Source organism: Carex rostrata, chromosome 32 (assembly GCF_964058835.1).
Source record: "Carex rostrata chromosome 32, lpCarRost1.2, whole genome shotgun sequence".
Taxonomy (NCBI): Eukaryota; Viridiplantae; Streptophyta; class Magnoliopsida; order Poales; family Cyperaceae; genus Carex; species Carex rostrata.
In genome coordinates, this window is record NC_135949.1 from 3,415,801 (window position 1) to 3,439,760 (window position 23,960).

Here is a 23,960-nt window from a genome sequence, read left to right on the forward strand (position 1 = left end):
TTGCAACTATTTTTCCACTAAAGCTGCATTATTATTATGCTGCGGATGAGTAATCGACTAAATATTAACTTCAAAGCGAATAATTGTAGAAATGCAGCCACAAACTGATCCCTGTTGCTGTAGGAGTGCAGAAAGTACATGGGACCCACTCAGTGCCGGTCCTGAAGATTTTGGGGGCCAGGGCGGGAGAAAATTTTGGACCCTATATAATTTTTTTATGAAATCATATGCCTATTAAGTCATTTTTGCATTTTCAAAGTTCAAACAGTTTATCCAAATCGTTCAATATGATATTCATATTAAAACGTGCTTGGAAACCAAATTTTACAATTTTTTGGATTTTTTTTTACTATTTTTTAAGATGGATAGAAAATCCATTGATTCAGAAGATTCTGAACCATAAAAAATAATGAATTTCTACCTACCTTAGAAATAGTAGAAAAAATGTAAAATTTGGTCTCCAAGCACGTTTTAATATAGATATCATGTTGAACGATTTGGATCGACCATTTAGACTTTTAAAATGCTAAAATTACTTATAAGCATATGGTGTTAAAGTATTTATGAAAACGCTTAGCCGATCTGATTTTTTATTGATACGCTAATAAATCATACTTATATATAAAATAAATTTGAGCCATTTATACATACAAAATTTGAGCCTTAATATTTTATTTATTTTTAATATATACAAATTAAATTTTTTTTATATATACACAAACATTTTCATTTTTGGGGCCCCTTGGATCTCGGGGCCCAGGGCAGTCGCCCTGGCTGCCCATGGTCAGGACCGGCCATGGACCCACTAGTCCTCGCTCCTCAATTTTTTGTTTCCTATGACGGTATCGTAAAAGATCTATGTAGTGATCAACTTTTTGACCCGGTTTCTCTCTACATTTCACCCGCAACATATTTCTTTGTAAAGATTAAATCACAGAAGATCTTTGCTCCAAAATCTCAATGAGTAAATTCAGAAAGCGTGTTGATGGACTGGGCTCAAGAGATTATATAGGAATTCGTATCCTCTGAGATATCTCAAACTTTGCGTGACTTTATGGAAAATCCCAACCGTTTAAATACATTCTACACGAATCTCAAAGCACTCATAATACTGACCCCCTATATCACCCTTGAATAGGCAACGGACACGTCGGTCACGCAAAAGTTGAGATATCTCAGAGGATATGCACTCATTATATAGCAGGTATACATAAATACAGTATTTTTATTTATAAATAACATAAAAATTAATACAGGGTAATGGATTAATTGTATAGAAAATCTGCTTTAACAGAAGGAACCAAAAATACCTCATACTACAAATATATATATATATAGAGGAGGGTTCAAATGCCTCCATTTTTTGTCTCCATCATACCTTCATTTTTAAAAAATTTAATAACTTAAAATTTAAATCTTAAAATTCAAAATAAAACCGTTGGATATGAACTATATCATTTTATCTATATACATGTAAAAAATTATGGCATTTCAACTTTGTTTTGATTGTCATCTTGAGCTTGTAAAAATGTATACAAATGTGGATAATTTCTAGACGTTGATTTTTCAACTTATTAATTCATATAAAATCAAAATCACAATGTGATAATTTTTTATGGGCATATAGAGAAAATAACATAGATTACATCTAACGGTTTTATTTTGACGTTTAAGTTTTAAACTTTGAATTATTTAAGTTTTTAAAAATGGAGGCATGATGGAGGCACAAAAAATGGAGGCATTTGAACCCTCCTCATATATATATATATATATATATATATATATATATATATATAGATTGTTTATTAGCCTACCTCTATATATATATATATATATATAGAGAGAGAGAGAGAGAGAGATCAGTTATTTATAAATGTAGAAAATATCAGTTATGAGAAGGGTTTCAATGCCTCATTTTTTTCATACATCATCATACCTCATATTTTATATTTTTATTTTCAAAGTCCAAATTGTCGATCCGAACCGTTCAACAAAAGATTTATACTAAAATATGCATGGAGATGACATTTTATATTTTTTGGAATTTTTTTGCTATTTTTTAAAATAGGTACAAAATCACTGTTTTTGAACTTTTTAAAAAAACAGTGATTTTCTACCCATCTTAAAAAATAGTAAAAAATTTTCAAAAATTATAAAATTTCATCCCTAACTATATTTTAGTATGGATATCATGTTGAACGGTTTGGATCGACAATTTAGACTTTAAATATGAAGAAAATGAAGATATAAAATATGAGCTATGATAAAGTATAAAAAATGAGGCATTGGAACCCTCCTATATATATATATATATTTATATAATTGACGGCAAATGCCGTCAACAGATAGAAAAGATGGAAAAAATCATAGCCAAAACATGCAATCAGGGGCGGATCTAAATCCATTCAAAAGATGGCTAAGTCACCCCTATAATTTTAAAATTTTAGTTATATATACTAAAATTTAATTGAAATTTTTTTTTAATATTTGATATAATCCAGTTCCCCTCAAAAATTAACATTTGTCTACTTGTATTCTAGTGGTAAGAGCTTTTATTGTCATTATGGAGAACTTGGGTTCAATTCCTACTAGCCAGTGCATTTTAATTTTTTAGTTCTGCCCAGACAATCTCATTTGATTAGCAATAATTGTTAGTCTGAAAGATATTTGAGGAGAGTACTTACCATATGTAGGATTAGATTATTTTCCTTTTCTTTTCCAATTTGATTGTTGTGATTGGCCTATAGATGTTGCCACTGTAGGATAGGCAACCTTGTTCTAAATTGTGTAATATCTTTCATGGCAGGGGTTGTTCTGCAAAAAAATGTAGAAATGGTACAGCCAAAACTACAAACTTGAGAAATCATTATGACCGAAATGGACAATACTATAGATAAGATGCGAAAATTTTGGAGTGCGATAACTAAAACGGGACCAAAGATTTGTTTTCCACTCAGAAGGATCATGTTCCTTCAAAAGGTTTGTTTTAATTAATATTGCCAATTACCATACACAACACAAATATATTGGCTAAAGAAAAAAAATAGTAGAGATAAGGATAACGACAAAAAATTGGGTAATACAAAATTTAACTGTTGGCTTGCTTAATCGTTCTTTAAGAGGTGAATATTTGAAGAAAAAAAATAAGTATAGAAAAAAAAAATCAATGAAAATGAATTCCCGTGAGAAAAGGAAATTCTTTCTTTGAGGTGACTCCTAAATATTCCTTGTGGGTCAAAGAAAGACATCATCTCGAATCATCGAATAGAACGCTGCAAAAAAAGTTGGACAAGAGCTTAATTTTGTAGCAGCAACAAACAAGTAATATAAATATGAAATGTTTATTTGTCGAAACAGGTAATTTTGCAGCTTGCTTAGTCAACAAATCCTATTATGGTTACATAAAAGCAAAAAAGTTCTGTGGTCTAAAATCTAAATATTAAAATAATAATTATTATTATAATAGGAAAATTTATGAACCTGAATTTGATTTAATATTGTAGATCCCCAATTGCAATGTTAAGCAGTGAAGAACACGGACATAAGTGAAGGAAGGCTCTGTCTCCCGGAATTTTAATGGAAATCCATCTGGCAGAACACAAAGCAATTCACAGTAATTGATTTCCAACTTTGTAAGTGTTGAAATGCTCTGTCGGCCGATATGTGGCTTTTCATAAGAGGAATCACCAATTGGCTCAGTAGATTCCACCAACTGTAGTCCATCCATTGTTATTGATTTCAGGACTTCACAATAGGAAATTTTCAGTGTAGCCAACATATGATTCCCTAGTCCAGTAATCAACTCAAGGCAGCGACAACGATAAATCTCCAATTTCTCAAGCTGGGAGGACAGCTGCTCTAGCTGTAGAACTCCGAAACCATGACAATTACGAACGACGAGGTGCTTGAGAGTGTGAAGATTGTTGAATGGAAGAGATTGAATCTTGTCACAGTTATCTAACCAGATTTTTTGAATTGATTGCAAGGAACATGGATCACACATCCATCCTGGCACTGTGGCAGAAGAATAAAAACTTACTCCAAGTTTTTTGAGGTTAGGATGTGGCTGGAGGGATTCTAACCAAGAAAAATGGACATCATGGACACTTATTTCTGGTTTGAGGTCTATTACCAGCATTGATTCAAACCAGTCAATCCCATAATCAGGATCATAGTATATAGAAAGAGCTTCAAGTTTGCACTTATTTCTCATGTTAGCACACTGGGCATCTTTTAAATTACTCACTCCTCTAATAGTGAGATTTCCTTCAAGGTCCGTCATATCCTTTAACCAAGCTACATTTGTAACTTTCAACCGTGCTTTCATTGTCTTTATTGCTGGAAAATTAACAAGCCCATGCGGGAGATAATTTATTGAATTGTTTCCTTTAATAATTAATCTCTGTAAGTTACTAAGTGAACCAATACTTTGAGGTAGATATTTAAGGCAATAGCAATCAAGAATTAAAGTCTGTAGGTTGTAAAGGAGGCCAATGGATAAAGATAGGCTAGATAAAGATAGGCTAGATGTTTCAAGATCTGCAGACCTAATATAAAGATAGGCTAGATGTTTCAACTCGGAAATGGAATAAGGAATTCTTGTCAAATAATTCGCTTTCAATTCCAATACCCTGAGTGCTCTAAATTTTGTGATGTTACAATACCCGTACTCTAAATCTCCATAGCATCCTCCCATATTGATAGAAAGGGTTCTTAAACCCATCAGATTTTGTTGGAGAAATTGATGTACATATCCACAAAAACCACCTACATGTAAATGACATGCTTCTTGCGGAACATTTTCCTTTTGTATATCAAGTGGTTGATTGATCTCCACCGAATAATGTTCATTCTCAGAATTAAGTCGAGCAAGATCATGGATTATATCGTGCAACTTAAAATATTTTTCAGATCCAATTGAAAAATCATCAACAAAGGACCTCTGTTTTAACTCCTCATAATATTCAACACCAATATCTCTAATTCTTCTTTTGCCCTTGGACTCAATGTATCCATGAGAGATCCATAACTCTATCAAACGCATCTTTCCTAATACGTAATCTTTTGGGTACATTGAGCACAATAAAAAACACGGCTTAAGGTGGGCAGGTAGATGAGCATAACTGATCTGAAGTGCTGAGAATACATCATTTGATGGATAGGACTCCCAAAGATCATTTTCTAGAATCTCTATCCACCTTTCTTCATATGTTTCATGCCTAAGGAGGCTTGCAATCGACTTCACTGCCAATGGCAACCCACCACACTTCCTCATAATATCCTTTCCCATATTTTCCAAGTGTGGTGGCATAGTGTCACTTGTACCACAAAATGCATAATGCAGAAACAACTGCCAGCACGAATCTTCAGGCATGTTAGTTGGCCTAAAATAGGTCGTTGTTTGCATGACATCTACAACCTTTTTATTTCTAGTTGTCACGAGAACTCTGACCAGCTTTGCTTCTTTAAATGGAACCCTTAACGAGTCCCAAAGACTTTGATTCTCGTTCCACACATCATCTAAAACAAGCACTATTGTTTTTCCATTCACAGTTTTTGCAAGCTCCTCTTGTAATGAACTCAACTCACTCAAATCGCAATTTTTTTTGGTGACTGATTCAATGATTGCGTTAGTGAGTCTCCTAACATCAAATTCTTCAGAGACACATACCCACCCAAATAAATCAAAGCACCGGGTTACCCTCTCATCTTTGTAGACAAGTTGGGCAATGGTTGTTTTTCCGAGACCACCTTTTCCAATAATTGAAATGACCGAAAAGGGCTTTTCTTTTTCAGATAGTAACAAATTGATTACCTCCTCTATTTCAGCATCTCTCCCAAAAATGCTTGCCTCATCTACCATGTGACCCGTTGGGGGTCGTAAAAGTTTATTGTTCGGACGACTCACCCCATCACTCTCCCTTAATTGAAGAGCCTCACGATCCTTTGCTATTTCATCAAATCGACTTATTATTTCGTTAAGCCGATCAACCATGCCATTAGGAATTTGAACAATGTACTCAATGTCCTATCCAAAAAGAAATGTATATATTATATGAGTATGCCAAAATTCAAAATTTGTTAACTTAAAAATTATAATTAGATTGGAAATGTATTATATTATGTGAGCACTCCGATGTTAGATTCGAAAAGCTGATAATATAATAAGTGGCCATACATTCTGGTGGATACCAATCTAGCTGAAAAATGAATAAAAAATTGAAGCATCCTCTATTAAGTTTTAGTACCACACAAGAATAATATAATTTTTAATATCTATATGCACGAGGTACTAACCTCCATCTTCTTTGTCTTGTGAGAACCTGAAGCTTCAGAAGCCTTTCTTGCCTCTAGTTGGACACGGGTAACCTCATATCGGTACTCGCTGAGCACATCCTCGGCATCATAAGCAACCTTCTTCAGCTCCTTGAGCCATAGCTTTACAGAACGGTCTCTGATCTCCCTCTCCTCAGCATCGTACAGTGTGGCCTTGATCCGCTCCAGAGTTCCCATCAGCCTCTTCAGATCCTTCTCAGAAGCTCGAGCACGCCCCCTTTTGGAGTTATTAGAATTTGAGGAAGAGGAAGAAGGAGCCTGCACAGAGACTCTAATTGAGGGGAGCAAATTGGTGGCTAGAGAGAGCACAGAGGTTATCAAACACCCTGCCATTTTGCTCTGTAGATTTCTTTGAAGAGGCTATTAGGAAAGAACCTTAGATCTGAGTAGTGAATGTGAGAAATGTGTGTAGAGTAAAGAGCACCAGAATTTTGATTTCTGAGAAGAAGTGGTGTGGAGAAGACTTTGACCATAGAAAATTTATAGAAAATTCATCCTAACCAAGGGGAAGCCTGGAAGAGTTAATCGCCTTCTAGAAGAGGTATTAAAGGAATTTCTGAGTAGGTTCGATGGCCCCTGGAAGAGTCAGTCTCTTCGCTCCTTCTTACTAATTGCCCGTCTTTAATCTTGTTCTCTTTAGTTTCCACGACCATTCCCATTTCAATCTCATCTCTTACTGATGGCAACCCAGGTCGTGACTTCTTAAGCGTATTTCATTTCAATTGTACAAGATTTGAAAATTCAATCAAGATAATTCGGTACTATCGCTTATTAGTTGCGACCATAGAAATAATTGACAGCGAACCAAGGGGAATGAATCGCGTTCTGTCAGAATTAAAATTGGTTATATACATTCAATCGGATGAGGATTTTAATTCAAGAGGTCATGCGGCCTTTGGCTTAATTATTTATTTTATTATTATTTTTTAATCAAATAGGTGTACTATTATGTGTTAAAACTTGAAAGAAAAATACAACTGATGAAAAACAGAAAAAATAATTTTCGTTTGACCCCTCAAGTTCACAAGTATTATTAGAAAAATGGATGCGTCCCTAGCAAATTCACAAGTTTACAAGGAACATATGATATAATCAATACTGAATAAGTCATCCTCTGGGCTTTTGTTTTGACTGTTTGTATCTTTTTTTCTTAACCAGAATCTGCACTTACTGTCATTATTTTTCTTTTGGTTTTATAAGATTTTACTTCTCTGAATTAGTGAATTGTATGCAAGTAGCAAATTCATTTTTATAGGGTCTTCTCTAAAAAAAATATTGTAACTAATTGTTTGAAATTCATGAACTGCAGTTTGTAACTAGTTGTTGCAAAATTGTACCATATATAGGTGCTTTTTGCAAAGATTCTCTTCTTTTCTTTTCCTGCTACCATATTGTATTACAGCTTTGAGATATAAATTAGCTCCAAATCAATATGATAATTAATTTAATTCAAGAAAAATTAACAAGAAGATATGAATATCACAGATCAATTAGATCTGTCATGGATTACTTGGCCCGGCTCGAGATCATCGGCTCAGAGACACTAGACAACCTACTCCGATCTGAGTCAACCGAGGGTCGGCCGATCAGGGTTTTAGTGTGTGATGCATTCCTTCATTGGGCAGGTGAAGTGGCAAGGCGGCACGGAGTATCCTCTGCTGCATTCTTCGCACAACCATGTGCTGTGAACGTGGTGTATGGACCCACATGAGAGGATCAGGTCAAGGTGCCGGTCAAGACGAGCCCTTTCGTGGTGCCCGGATTGACCGTTCTTGAACCCAAGGATTTGTTGTATTTATGCTCGGGGCCGGGCCGTACCCGGCTTATTTGGAGATGGTTGTGGCACAATTCAAGTGGCTAAATAAGGCAGATGATGTGCTTGTTAACTCTTTCTATGAACTTGAACCTGAGGTTTGCCTACTTCATAAAAAAAATAAAAAAAATACTATATTTTTCTCCTTTTTATGGAATTTTTTTTTTTTGCTATCTGATCCCTGTTGTAGAAATATCAACTTCAACGCGAATAGTTGTAGAAATATCAACTATTCGCAATTGACAACCAAACTCAAACTCATTTCCGTTCTCACTTAACAACCGAACAGGCCTTAGACTGTAAATATTGTAAACTAAAAAAATTTGTTTCATCAAACATATATGTACGGTTTTCGTGTAGATTTTTCAAGTCACTAATTATACTCAACTCAAATTCAAATTGAGCTCACTGACTCATTAAAGAGCTCAACTCAAAGTCCATGGGCTGGCCCGACTCATTTAGTAGGCCTACGTGGGACCCACTAATTCTCGCTCAATGTTTAGTTTCCTATGATGGTATCGTACAAGATCTATGTAGTGATGGACTTTTTGACCCGGTTTCTCTCTACATTTCACCCACAGCATATTTCTTTTGTAAATATTAAATCACAGAAGATCTTTGCTCCATAAATCCCAATGAGTAAATTCAGAAAGCGTGTTGATGGACTGGGCTCAAGAGATTATATAGCAGGTATACATGAATACAGTGTTTTTATTTATAAATAATATAAAAAATAATACAGGGTAATGGATTAATTGTATAGAAAATTTGCTTTAACAGAAGGAACCAAAAATACCTCATACTACAAAAATATATATATTCCATGCATTCAAATGTCATTTCTTTATTGGTGTTATATAAGGTCAGTTTAGTCATTTTTTTGCAAATTTAAAATGTTTGCTTTTAATTGACAGAAAGCTCCCATGCATTCAAATGTCAAGGATTTGTCACTTGGGTTTATCAAAAATCCCATATAGGTAAAGCCCAAATGAACGATTTAACTTTGTTAATTTTGTGTTCTTATACTTGACAGTGTATAATTTTTTGTTTTCTTCATTGAAATGATCGTCTTCATAGGTTTTCTTCCTTGAAAAGGCTCATGTTAATATTAATTGACAATTGTAAAGCACAAAACAAAAGTATTGCAATCATTTTTCCCCAAGGGAAGATGTTGGACTCACAATGATTTTGTCACCCAATAGAAACCTAAGGTTGTAGCAATATTTTCTTAGAATATTTGGCAAACAAATTTTAATTTGAAATAATTTCATAATCTTTATTTGAAAGAAAGCTACACAGACATCTCGTAAAAGATGAAAAAAAAAATGGTTTTATGTGGAATCAAATGTTTTTTATTGGAAAAAAAAATTGAAATAATTTTATTTGAAAATGTTTTTATATGGAAATAAATGTAATTTGGTAAAGCACCAGCTATTTCAACATATAACACTAATATATATTTTTTTTTATAGCTGACAACAAATTCCGTCAACAGATATATTGATAAAAGTATATAACACTAATATAGAGAACATCTTGGAAAAAATGAAAAAAAATCATTGCCAAAACAGACAATCTCATTTAATTAGCACTAATTGTTAGTCTAAAAGATATTTGAGGAGAGACCTTACCATATGTGGGATTTTTCCTTTTATTTTCCAATTTGATTGTTGTGATTGGCCTATATATGTTGCCACTGTAGGATAGGCAACCTTGTTCTAAATTGTGTAATATCTTTTGTGGCAGGAGTTGTTCTTCAAAAATGTAGAAATGGTACAGCCAAAACTACAAACTTGAGAAGTCATTTTGACTGAGATCGACAATGCTATAGATAAGATGTGAAAATTTTGAAGTGCGATAACAAAAACGGGACCAAATATTTGTTTTCCACTCAAATGGATCGGCTTAGTAGGTTTTGTTCCTTCAAAAGGTTTGTTTTAACTAATAGTTCCAATTACCATACACAACACAAATATATTGGCTAAAGAAAAAAAAAATAGTAGAGATAAGGATAACGACAAAAAATTGGGTAATACAAAAATTGACTATTGGCTTGCTTAATTGTTTTTTATAATTTCTTATTTACCCTTGTACTCTTTGTTATATTTAATATATCCCTTGACTCTTTTTACTTTTTTTTTTTCTATTTACCCATATATATAAAAATCAATAGTTAAGTCTTGTCCAAAAAATTATTTTCCCATTATACCCTTCTCTTTTATCTTGATCCTTTGACAAACTAAAAAATTGGTACAGCAACAAAGAGAAAAGAAAGGTTGAATTGTTGTGCGACCTCTCCAGTGCAATGGACACATAATAAGCGTCATAAATATTAGCGGATGAAATACGAGATTTCAAGTGCAATGTGAGAAAAATACATTTTTGTTGGTATCTGCGAGAAAGGCAACAAAGGCAATGAGAAAGCAGAGTAGTTACTCTGCTTGCCTGGATAAGTGGTAATTGTTATTTTCAAAGCCAGATTTCAAAAAATTAAAGAAGTCTATTTGGATCTGAGAATAAAGCAAGCGTTTGGGTTTGATACGGATCCATAATCGTACACATAGTAGGAATTATCGGTATCGGGATCAGGATCGGTCCCGGCCGATACCGATATAGGATCAGGGTATCGGATTGGTATCGGCTCAGGATCAGGGTTTTTATTTTATTTTTTCTTTATGATTTGCTACGTGAGGATCGGCTCAGGATCGGATCGGGGTACGCCGATACCGATATGTATCGGCCGATCCGTATCAGTATCGGCCGATATTTTCTACTATGATCGTACATCCACTTCTGTGAAGCGTACAAAGTTCCAACTGTAGAGTGTCGCACAACAGTTTGGCATATCTCTTCTATGTTGTTTTAATGATGTAAAAAAAGAAGGGCGCTAAGGAGAGAGGAGTATATTATTAAGCTTGGAGCTAATTAAGAACCCATTTGAGTTTCCATTTAATTTTCCAGAACAAGTAAAAACATTTTACATATTGCTTCCTGATGCATTGTCTGGTGCTGACAAGATAATGAGCTTAGTTTACATTCATTGAGAAGTGAACTATTGGTACCAATCTAATCAAAGATCCATCCAATAAACTTTTTATTTTTGTTCTTTTAATGATATATGTATAAAGATGAAGGCAAAATCATGTGCACGTGCATGCAGAGACACACACACACACAACTTCTCCGGCACGTGTTTGATGAAATGCCTATGATAAATATGAATGTGTACTACTCCTTGGTTGAACTGGTACATTTCTAGCACATTCTTTTGCATAGTTTAGTTTATTCAATTAACTTCCGGTTTTGAAACAATAAGAGAATTAGTTTATTCATCTTATAGCTTGTGTCAGTAAATATATTACTTAGAAATTCAACAGAGAACATTTTGGACCATCACACTTACACAACAAGTAACAGTGGCTAACTTGAGGTGGAAATAAAAATCCATATTACCAGACGGTAGAACAACTCAAACCTTTTTTCTCTCATGGTGTGGACTGGTATGCCACTTTGGCATGACACCCAACAACTGACAGATACTAGTTACTCACGAAGAATGTAACTCAGTAAAAAAAATGAAAAATGCAAGCACACGACACCGACACTAACCAAGATAATTCATCATGAACTTTACCTTCTCAAATCCTGAAGCTGACCGCCAACATGATTCAGTGAGCATTTTTAAGCTTGCCAATATAAAAAAGATGAAATAAAAGAGAAGGGTATAATAGGAAAATAAAAATTATGACAAGGTTTAACTATAGTTTTTTAGCTATATGGGTAATAGAAAAATGTAAAGATAGTTGAGGGATATACTAAATATTATAAAGACTAAAGAGTGTAGAGGTAAATAAGAAACTGAAGAAGTCTTTAAGTGTAAATAGAAAATTAACCCCAAAAAAATAAGTATAGAAAAAAAAATCAATGAAAATGAATCCCCATGAGAAAAGGAAATTATTTCTATGTATTACAAAACATGTAATAAATCAAATAGTAAATTTATTTCTATGGAGGGTCTTTGAGGGGACTCCTAAATGTTCCTTGTGGGCCAAAGGAAGACATCATCGAATAGAACGCTGCAAAAAAAGTTGGACAAGAGCTTAATTAATTTTGTAGCAGCAACAAACAAGTAATATAAATATGAAATGTTTATTTGTGGAAACTGGTAATTTTGCAACTTGATTAGTCAACAAATCCTACCAAGGCTTATGGTTACATAAAAGCAAAAAAGTTCAGTGGTCTAAAATCTAAATATTAAAATAATAATAATTATAATAATAGTAAAATTTATGAACCTGATTTGCTTTATGGTAGCTATGTAGATCCCCAATTTTAATGTCATTGCAACCGCAGCGAAGAACACAGACATAAGTGATGAATGGCTCTGTCAGGGCAGTCTCAATTGATGGAATCAATCCATCTGGCAGAACACAAAGCAATTTACAATCTTCGATTTCCAACCTTGTAAGTGTTGAAATGCTCTGTCGGCCGATATGTGGCTTTCCATGAGAGGAATCACCAATTGGCTCAGTAGATTCCACCAACTGTAGTCCATCCATTGTTATTGATTTCAGGACTTTACACTCGTAAATTTTGAGTGTAGCCAACATATCCAGATTCCCCAGTCCAGTAATCAACTCAAGGCAGCGACAACCAGAAATCTTCAATTTCTCAAGCTGGGAGGACAGCTGCTCTAGCTGTAGAACTCGGAAACCATGACAATCACGAATGATGAGGTGCTTGAGAGTGTGAAGACTGTTGAATGGAAGAGATTGAATCTTGTCACATTCATCTAACAAGATTTTTTTAATTGATTGCAAGGAACATGGATCACACATCCATCTCGGCACTGTGGCAGAAGAATAACATCCTACTGCAAGTTTTTTGAGGTTAGGATGTGGCTGGAGGGATTCTAACCAAGAAAAATCTGCATTTATTTCTGGTCCGAGGATTATTTCCAGGTTTGATTTCGCAGGGTCAAGACACCAACCGATGAAATCAGGATCACAGTTTATATTAAAAGCTTCAAGTTTGCACTTATTTCTCATGTTAGCACGCTGGGCATCTTTTAAATTACTCACTCCACAAATAGTGAGATTTCCTTCAAGGTCCGTCATATCCTTTAACCAAGCTACATTTGTAACTTTCAACAATGCTTGCATTGTCTTTATTGCTGGAAAATTAACAAGCCCATGTGGGAGATAATCCAGAAAACCACCTTCTCCCATAATTAATCTACGCAAGTTAATAAGTGAACCAATACTTTCAGGTAGATATTCAAGGGAATAGCAATCGAGAATTAAAGTCTGTAGATTGTAAAGGAGGCCAATAGATAATGGCAATGTTTTAAGATATCGACACTTAATATCAAGATGAACTAGATGTTTCAACTCGGAAATGGAATCAGGAATTCTTGTCAAATTAAACCCTTTCAATTCCAATACCCTGAGTGCTAGAAATTTTGTGAGGTTACATATTTGAAAATCTCCAAAACATTTTTTATAACATTCCGACAAGCTTGAATTTAGGTCCATTGCCTCGGTATTGTTTATACAATACTCGTGCTCTAAATCTCCATTGCATTTTCTCATTTTGATAGAAAGAGTTCTTAAACCCACCAGATTTTGTTGGAGAACTTGATTTACATATCCAGAGAAACCACCTACATATAAATGACATGCTTCTTGCGGAACGTTTTCCTTTTGAATATCAAGTGGTTGATTGATCTCTACCGAATAATGTTCATTCTCAGAATTAAGTCGAGCAAGATCATGGATTATATCGTGCAACTTACAACGTTCTAGAGCTCCAATTGAAAAATCATCAACAAAGGACCTCTGTTTTAACTCCTCATAATATTCAACACCAATTTCTGTGATTCTTCTTTTGCCCTTGGACTCAATGTAGCCATGACAGATCCATAATTCTATCAAATGCATCTTTTCTAATATGTAATCTTTTGGGTACATAGAGCAAAACAAAAAACACGGCTTAAGGTGGGGAGGTAAATGATCATAGCTGATCTGAAGTGCTGGGAATATATCATTCGATGAATTTAATTCCCAAATATCACTTTCTAAAATCTCTCTCCAATCCTCTTCATTTGTTTCATGCCTAAGGAGACTTGCAATCAACTTCACAGCCAATGGCAACCCGTCGCACTTTCTCAATATCTCCCTTCCCATTTTTCTCTTTAAGAAGAGTGTTTGCCCAGTGTAATTTGTACCACTAAATGCATAATGCTGAAACAACTGCCAGCATGAATCTTCAGGCAAGTTAGTAGGACTAAAATAGGTCGTTGTTTGCATGACCTTTGCAACCTTTTTATTTCTTGTTGTAACAAGAATACTAACAACCTTTGCTTCTTTAAAAGGAACCAGGAACAACTCCCAAAGACTTTGATTCTCATTCCACAGGTCATCTAAAACAAGGAGTATTCTTTTTCCCTTCACAGTTTCTGCAAGCTTCCCTTGTAATGAAAATTCACTCAAATTGTAATTGATTTTGGGGACTGATTCAATGGTTGCTTTAGTGAGTCTCCCAACATCAAATTCTTCAGAGACACATACCCACCCACATAAATCAAAGCACCGGGTTACCCTCTCATCTTTGTAGACCAGTTGGGCAATGGTGGTTTTTCCGAGACCACCTTTTCCAATAATCGAAATGACCGAAAAGGGCTTTTCTTTTTCAGATAGTAACAAATTGATTACCTCCTCTATTTCAGCATCTCTTCCAAAAATGCTTGCCTCATCTACCATGTGACCCGTTGGGGGTCGTAAAAGTTTATTGTTCGGACGCCTCGCCCCATCACTCTCCCTTAATTGGAGAGCCTCACGATCCTTCGCAATTTCATCAAATCGACTTCTTATTTTGTTAAGCCGATCAACCATGTCATCCGGAATTTGAACAATGTACTCAATGTACTGTCCAGAAAGAAATGTACATATTATAAAGTATGCCAAATTTCATTATTTGTTAACTTAAAAATGATAATTAGATTGGAACTGTATTATATTATGTGATCACTCTGATGTTAGATTGGAAAAGCTGATAATATAACAAGTGACCATACATTCCGGTGAATACCAATCTAGCTAAAAAATAAATAAAAAAATTCAAGCATCCTCTATTAAGTTTTAGTACCACACAAGAAGAAAAATAACATTTGCACAAGTAAGATAATTTTTAATATCTATATGCACGAGGTACTAACCTCCATCTTCTTACTCTTGTGAGAACCTGAGACTTCAGAAGCCTTTCTTGCCTCTAGTTGGACACGGGTGACCTCGTATCGGTACTCGCTGAGCACATCCTCGGCATCATAAGTGACCTTCTTCAGCTCCTTAAGCCATAGCTTTACAGAACGGTCTCTGATCTCCCTCTCCTCGGCATCGTACAGTGTAGTCTTGATCTGCTCCAGAGTTCGCATCAGCCTCTCCAGATCCTCCTCAAAAGCTCGAGCACGCCCCCTTTCGGAGTTATTAGAATTTGGGGAAGAGGAAGAAGGAGCCTGCACAGAGGCTCTAATTGAGGGGAGCATATTGGTGGCTAGAGAGAGCAGAGAGGTTATCAAATTCCCTGCCATTTTGCTCTGTAGATTTCTTTGAAGAGGCTATTAGGAAAGAACCTTAGATCTGAGTGGTGAATGTGAGAATGTGTAGAGTTCCGAGGAGAAGACTTTGAATGTTTATTTTTTATTTAACGAGAGTGGAAATGAATATTTTAGGTGGAGTGGGGCCACTAATTAATGGGAAGGGAGTAGTTCGGATAGACAGGAAGGCATAAAAGGCTACCAGAGGAAGGATCAAAGTGAGACCTGCTCTGCCTTTCCATTTTCATTGATAGCGAGCAAGAAATGTGAACTACCTCCGTTTGTCTTAGTTACAACAAGAATTGGACAACACTCTATATGATTTAGGATTAGAACTTAAATATTGTGGATTGTAAATATATTTTTATCATGCACACATAAATGTAATTGATGTTGGTTGTACCAAATTGCGGTTGGTACAACTGTACCAATATATTTTATTTCTATTTATTTAAATATTCAAATTCAAACTTTATTGTACCATTTTATATCAATCAATAATGTTCATGGTTGGTAGACTAATATTTTGAGAAGACAATTTGCAAGTTCAATTGTGTGTGTTTCTATTCAATTTATAGAAATAACAAATTATCTGATATGTAATTTTCGATGCACACACAGCTGCACAAACAATACATATTATTACAAAAACAATTTGAATCATGATAAGCAGGATATTCACAAATTGAGAAGTGAAGTAATCAAAAGATTAAAAAAAAATAACACTAATGAAATCCACACTCTTTATTACATTACAAAATTTATTACTGAATTACATATTATAAAGAAAAATCCCCAAATTACCCTAATAAAAAGTATCCCTCACCAATTGACAAATATTTTGCAACATTTAATAGCATAAACTTGATAAAATTCTAAATCCATCATGAATAAATAAATCCTTAAATGAAACATATCCAAACAACCATAAACTCTAAATTACAACCTACCCAAACCTACAAAACTAAACCTAATTGTTATACATATAGATACATTAGAATTTTATATATATATAAAAAAAAAGCTCCATCAATAACACAGCTAAGATGAAGTCCAATACATCCCTTGCTCATTTCATTATTCTGTTCTCATATTATTTGCTCAGCTTTGCTTGCGTATGAGATCAATCGATCAACTTGAAATTGATGTCACACTTCTGCCTTAAAGCCCTTAACATTGTACCAACAATCAATAAAAAAAATATATAAACCTCATATGAACAAAACCAATCCTGAAATAAACAAGAAAGGATATTTTGTAAAATCTTTGACTGCAATTTATAAATTTAGAAGGATATTTCTTCATTGAAAATGATCGTCTTCATAGGTTTTCTTCCTTGAAAAGGCTCATGTTAATATTAATTGACAATTGTAAAGCACAAAACAAAAATATTGCACTCATTTTAATTTTCCCCAAGGGAAAGATGTTGGACTCACAATGATTTTGTCACCCAATAGAAACCTAAGGTTGTACCAATATTTTCTTAGAATATTTGGTGAACAAATTTTAATTTGAAATAATTTCATAATCTTTATTTGAAAGAAAGCTAGATAGACATGTTATAAAAGATGGAAAAAATGGTTTTATGTGGAATGAAAAGTTTTTATTGGAAAAAAAATTGAAATAATTTTATTTGAAAATATTTTTATATAGAAACAAAGCACCAGCTATTTCAATATATAACACTAATATATATATTTTTTATAGCTGACAGCAAATTCCGTCAACAGATATATTGATAAAAGTATATATAACACTAATATGGGACACATCTTGGAAAAGATGGAAAAAATCATATATAGCCAAAACATACAATCTCATTTGATTAGCACTAATTGTTAGTCTGAAAGATATTTGAGGAGACTCTTACCATATGTAGGATTAGATTATGTTCCTTTTCTTTTCCAATTGATTGTTGTGATTGTCCTATATATGTTGCCATTGTAGGAGAGGCAACCTTGTTCTAAATTATGTAATATCTTTCGTGGCAGGGATTGTTCTGCAAAAATGTAGAAATGGTACAGCCAAAACTACAAACTTGAGAAGTTATTATGACTGAGATCAACAATGCTATAAATAAGATGCAAAAATTTTGAAGTGCGATAACAAAAACGGGACCAAAGATTTGTTTTCCACTCAAAAGGATCGGCTTAGTAGGTTTTGTTTTCCACTCAATGAAAATGAATCCCCATGAGAAAAGGAAATTCTTTCTGTGTTTTACAAAACATATAATAAATCAAATAGTAAATTTATTTCTATCGAGGGTCTTCGATAGGGGTGTTTATCGGTTTGGTTCGGTTGAAACTGAACCGAACTAGACAAACCAAAGTTATAATTCAGTTTCAAAAATAGAACCGAACCGAACTGATTTAGCATTGCAACCGAACCGAACCGAACCAAAGTTTTATTTCTATTTGTTCGGTTCAAACCGAAATATATTAATTTTTTTTTTAAATAATTAATTTATAATAAACCGAAGTATAGTAAGAAATTAATAAACCGGGGTATTAAGAAATAAATTGGAATATTAAGAAACAAACCGAAGTATTTAAAGCAATTGATTAAGAAATAAATCAGAGCGGTCCAAATCAAATTCATAATATATAAAAGTTCGGTCGGTTCGGTTATTTCAGTTTTGACCTTATATAACACCAATTTCAGCATCTCTCCCAATTAGTGAACATGTCGCAGCTTAAATTTCAACATCGGTCGCACCAGATCTCCATCGCGCCATGTCGCAGCTTCTCCGAATTTGACAAGCAAATATCTAATTCTAAATCATATACTCTTGTCATAACTAAACACACAATGGTAGTTGGCATTTCATGGTTGCTTCTTGTCAGTTCTTGCTTATGTAGCCGAAATCTAACCTTAAAGTCACAGCAAAGGAGATTCTCACAGGTGTTGGAGAAGTGGCTGAAGGAGGCGTCCACGAAATCACACACGGAGATATTGTGGGGTAAACCCTAATATAATGCAAAGAGCATGAGGTATCAATACATATCACTTTCTTAATTAAATTGTTAAATTTATCATTTTTCCTATTTCATTTATTCCTTGCATTTGGGATATTCCCTCAATTTCAATCAGGCTCGACAGATGCTAGAGCATTGTGAATACGAATTAGTGAAACTCAAAAGATGTATGAATAATTGAACTCAAAAACTTGTATCAGAAAATAAATATTAGCACCTTTGTGTAAGGTAAGCACTAATTGACAGCTTTAACACAAAGTATCATGCGGATGTGAACACAGATAAATGAAACGGGCTCTGTTGCTTCCTCATTGGATGCTGAAAAACTAAATTAATAATCTCAATTCAGGGATGGTCATGGGCTATTAACAACTGCTCTATTAAGAACACTATGCTTTGGGTTTGGTGAGAAACTCACAACTGCTCTATTAAAGTAATTTTAGTTTGTGACAGCAAGTGATCGATGTATAAGTTCTACCAAAACATCCTTTTGGAAGATAAAACATTATAATAAAAACAAATGTGTATATTAGAAAAAGGAAAGATTGCAGAGTAGGTAACCGAATGACATAAAATAAAAGGACAAGGGTCCTCTCTTCATGAATCAAGAGGGAATATATAAAGTGCTTCTCACAGGACAGGACAAAACTAAATTAATAATTCTCAATTCAGGGATGGACATGGGTTATTAACAACGGCTCTATTAAGAACACTATGTTTTGGGTTTGGTGAGAAATCCACTTCCCAATCCAAAAAAAAAAAATTGTCTCTTCTTCTAATAAAACATTCTAATAAAAACAAATGTGTATATTATAAAAAGGACAGATTGCAGAGGGGTCTGGATCCGTAACCCAATTTTTGAATCCGTCACTCGAGATTGCTTCGCGATTCGAATTCATCTCTCGGGATGTATACGCTCTAATTCGGATAGATTCTCAGACATTCAAACCCGACGGTCCGATCCAAAACCTAAAGGGTTACTTCTCTGGATCTGAACTCATGGCAGAGTGGGTAACTGGATCACATAAAATAAATGGAATAAAGTGCTTCCACCAAAAAAGTGTTTCTTCCAAAATCCAATAAATCATTTACTCACAGTGTGGCGGGTCACTGACACTTCTACTTTGCCTTTACTACCAAATACCAACAATTTGTTTTGTATTCCTATCCTGCACAGATTGTAACTCTGTGAATGCCACATAAAATATGTTATTCTACAATAATGCAAAAAAGACTTGAGATTTTGATGTCAAGCTACTCTGTTAGTGCATTCAATCTCTATTCGTCTCTTCTATTCCTCATTGGATGAGCATGGGCTATTAACAACTATGTTTTTGATTTTGTGATTAACCCACTTCCCAATCCAAATTTTTTTTTCTCTTCTTCTATAAAATTTCAACGAAAACGTCCTTTTGGAATCGGAAGATAAAACATTCTAATAAAAACAAATGTATAAAAAGGATGGATTGCAGAGTAGGTATCACACACTACTACAAAAAAATATCAGTACTCGATGGTGTATAGGTTCCCAAACTTAACCTGAGTAGCACAAGCAAACATGACCAGAAACATTACAGTACAGGCTGATTTTTTGTACCAGTACTGATATTCATATGGGTACCAGATAAGACCGGTAAAATTACTTGACCAGTACAACAACTAGCCAGCACGATATTTCATAGAAGTACTGGCAGATAGAGCCAAAATGTTTGATATATGGTGTCAAGTGATCAATTTTGATAATGAAATTAGAAATATTTCGATTTGAGAAACTTGATGATTCGTTTTGGCAGTATTGTTCTCATACCTTCTCCTGACCAGCTAGGAAGTCATATTATGCAAAAATAATCTCCTTTTGACTCTCATTGGCCATGTTTCTCAGGAATTATGTTGTGTGATATCTCCTAGAATCAAAAAAATTCCTTGGCACTCACGAAATTAGCAAACCAGTTTGAAGGGAAGTATTAACAGTTGACTAATACCTGATCCTCCAGTGAAGCACAGTAATAAGAAGAGTACAACAATGTCTAATTTTGTACATATGGCAGGAGGTGGCAACTTCTCAAGCGATACCCACTTCAGTGCCTCCTCGTCATTCTCCGGTGTGAAAACGTTGTTGTCACGCTGCCTCATTGCCATGCTACCTTGCCTGCTCAGGCTTCCATCTCATCTAAGTTTAAGTTTTACTTTGTCTCTGTTTTGTTTTGTTTTGTATTTCTTAATTGCTCACCATTAACTCTCTTCTTGCAATAGGATTCCATAATCCGCCTATTTCATTGATGAAACAAATGAAATATAATAGTTTTTATAAAGAATTGTCTGGTGGCAAGAAGGCTGGTTTTTATATAAGAAAGGAAGGCTGCTAGCTATTGGTTCAGATAGTCGTTGCACTTCAAATTGATGGTTATTTATTATTAATTTTTGTAATTATTTCCAAAATTATTTTAAAACTATTTTGTATTTTATTTTTCCTTCTAAACATCGATAGTTAAATAAATAAATCCAACCCCGGGATGAAAACCTCAAGCTAGTCTCAGCAAATTTGGATGTAAAAGTAATTATGAATTTGCTAATTGATATCATAGAAGGGATTTGAGTTTTTAAAATTTCTAAGACAGAACAAATAAATTCATCAATATATTTTAAGAGTTTGATGAAATATTAATTCATCAAATTTAATTGTATGACTGAAATTTATTCATTTTTTACTTATAATTGTTCGTCAATTAATTATATGAAATTAATCCATCGTGGTATATATAATTGAATATATGAAACTAGTTACTTTATTGTATAATTATTTATTGACCTTAAAAAAATTTCAACGTTCAGTCTTATATATTAATAATATTTTGTCTCAATTTAAAAATTAAGTTATTTCTTCAATACATAATTTATTTATAATATTTTGTCTCAATTTAAAAATTAAGTTATTTCTTCAATACATAATTTATTGAGTGAGTCTATGGTAATATGCATATCACGGGTTGTTATCGTGCTACGGCTCTATATTCAAGTTTTTAAATCCTAACGGTCGATCCGAACCGTTCATCTTGTTCTCCATATTAATATGTGTTTGGAGACCAAATTTTACATTTTTTGAAATTTTTTTACTATTTTTTTAGATATTTAGAAAATCACTTGATCTGAAAATTCTGGACAATCCAAAAACAGTGATTTTCAATAAATTTAAAAAAAATAGTAAAAAAATTTCAAAAAATGTAAAATTTGGTCTCCAAACACATATTAATATGGAAAACAAGATGAACGGCTCGGATCGACCGTTAGGATTTGAAAACTCGAATATAAAGCCGTAGCACAGTGCCAAATCGTGATATGCATATTACCATAGACTCACTCTAATTTATTTCAAGAAAGTCCGAGAACTAATCCTTAATAGAATCCAATTTTTTATTTCATGCTAGGTCCCTCTAACACTTGTTATTTTTAATTTGACAATGTACGTCAGAAAACGATCAAGCGCGAACATTAAAGATAAGTTTGATTTACTACAATCAAGCGCGAACATTAAATATAAGTTTGATTTAATGTAAGCTTAGAATCTTAAATGACATATTCAAATCATTAAAACTGGTCTACTTTGTAATAACCGATCCTAATGGTACTAATTTGGATCAGTTGTTACATATAACCGATCCTAATGGTACTAATTTGGATCAGTTGTTACATATAACCGATCCTAATGGTACTAATTTGGATCAGTTGTTACATATAACCGATCCTAATGGTACTAATTTGGATCAGTTTTAGTAGCGATTGTTTGACCGATCCAGATTAATTTTGCATTTGTATTGCCTGGATCAGGATCGTCTCTAGGTCCGATCCTAATATGTGTAAATAACCGATCCAGATTAGTGTTTTTCCACTAGTGATATCATTGACCTTATCGTCCAACTTGTTGACTGGCACCCTCGGCTCGTCCTTGTCAGATCGTATGGCCATCTTCGGTGGGTCTTCTGTGGCAGAACCCGGTGCAGTATGATAGGTGGTGGCGGTGAAAGACCCCTTGGGTTGTGCTCCTTGTGCACCTGACATTGATCTTTTTTTTTTCTTTTTTTTTTTGTAACCTGCAAAACTGATACTGATGGAAAAATAGAAATAGCAAGTACTGAAACCTCAACTGTTGAACTAGAGTGAGATTTGATTTGTAGAAATCGAACGAAAGAAAATTGGGAAATATTTTATATGAAGAAGCTACTAGCTAGCTAAGGGATGATTGGGGGCAATCCAACACGTGGGAGAGTTGACTGACACGTGTCTGTCAGAAACGCATGTGATTCTAATTGTAATTGTAATAGCAATGCACTCTGTTTGGGCCCTGACGCTTCATCTTGGGCCTATAATAAAAAATGTATTTTGTTTCAATTTTAAAAATTGAGGGCCGACAGAAAAATTTGTGATGATCGTTCTACTTTGTCCAATAGAAAATTATCAAAGAAAACAGTCAATTACACCTATTCAGACAATAGTTAAAATAATATAATTAATATTATTTAGAAGAAAATATTATATGATAAAACAGCGAGTTGGAATAATATAACATTATACCATACTGTGATATAATAACAGTAGTAGTAATATAATTTGTATCATTGTGCTCTATTAATTTCAAAAAAGACGGACACGAGAACACATTTTCAAAGCAAAGCTAGGGTGTGATGTGCTCACCAAGAGAGTTTGATAAGTTCAATTTCAAAAGTATATCGGATCGACTTTAGATTTCGAATTCAAATTGTTCAAATTCATATACTTCATAAGAGATGCATGTACATGCAAAATTATAAAAGTTTCGAGTTTATTTGCTACAAGGTCAATCGGTCAAAGAAATGAATATTTTATAAGTTGATTTATAAATTTTTTTTATATATTCAATTTTTATCATTTCTTTGACCACTTGACCTTGTTGCAAATAAACTCGAAACTTTCAAAATTTTGCATATGTATGCATCATTCATGAAGTAGGTGGATTTGAATTGTTTGAATTCGACATTTGAAATTGATTTGATATACTTTTGGAGTTGTGCTTACCAAAACTCTTTTGGTGAGCACATCCCATCCTAGCTTTGCTCCACATTAATTTCCACTCCGTTTCTCTCGAACAATTTAGACCATAAATTGGAAATGCATCAAAAATCGAGTCTAAAATGAGACTTTTTTGTTTGGACCCATCTATTTGTCATTGTTGTTCGAAATTGACCAAAATCTTATAACATTCTTTTAG

The 23,960-nt window shown here is 33.9% G+C and overlaps 2 protein-coding genes across 2 annotated transcripts; both read right to left on the reverse strand.

The window, feature by feature from the left end:
• Positions 1 to 3,472: 3,472 nt before the first annotated feature.
• LOC144547812 (putative disease resistance protein RGA4) lies at positions 3,473 to 6,669 on the reverse strand. Its single transcript, XM_078296499.1, has 2 exons — positions 6,298 to 6,669; positions 3,473 to 6,028 (listed from the first exon to the last, which is right to left on the reverse strand). The coding sequence occupies exons 1-2, from the start codon at positions 6,667 to 6,669 to the stop codon at positions 3,473 to 3,475; spliced, it is 2,928 nt and encodes a 975-aa protein (XP_078152625.1).
• Positions 6,670 to 6,857: 188 nt separating this feature from the next.
• Positions 6,858 to 15,737, reverse strand: LOC144547813 (uncharacterized). Its single transcript, XM_078296500.1, has 5 exons — positions 15,366 to 15,737; positions 14,136 to 15,075; positions 12,732 to 13,601; positions 12,445 to 12,569; positions 6,858 to 7,037 (listed from the first exon to the last, which is right to left on the reverse strand). The coding sequence occupies exons 1-5, from the start codon at positions 15,735 to 15,737 to the stop codon at positions 6,858 to 6,860; spliced, it is 2,487 nt and encodes an 828-aa protein (XP_078152626.1).
• Between the last annotated feature and the right edge of the window lie 8,223 nt (positions 15,738 to 23,960).

Coding starts and splice junctions, on each gene's coding strand:
- LOC144547813 (XM_078296500.1), bottom strand. CDS start 15,737: ATGGCAGGGAATTTGATAACCTCTCTGCTCTCTCTAGCCACCAATATG. Junction 13,602..14,135: donor ACCTCCCCACCTTAAGCCGT/GTTTTTTGTTTT, acceptor CAAAATTTCTAG/CACTCAGGGTATTGGAATTG. Junction 12,570..12,731: donor TACACTCAAAATTTACGAGT/GTAAAGTCCTGA, acceptor GTGTTCTGCCAG/ATGGATTGATTCCATCAATT.
- LOC144547812 (XM_078296499.1), bottom strand. CDS start 6,669: ATGGCAGGGTGTTTGATAACCTCTGTGCTCTCTCTAGCCACCAATTTG. Junction 6,029..6,297: donor ACAAGACAAAGAAGATGGAG/GTTAGTACCTCG, acceptor CTTTTTGGATAG/GACATTGAGTACATTGTTCA.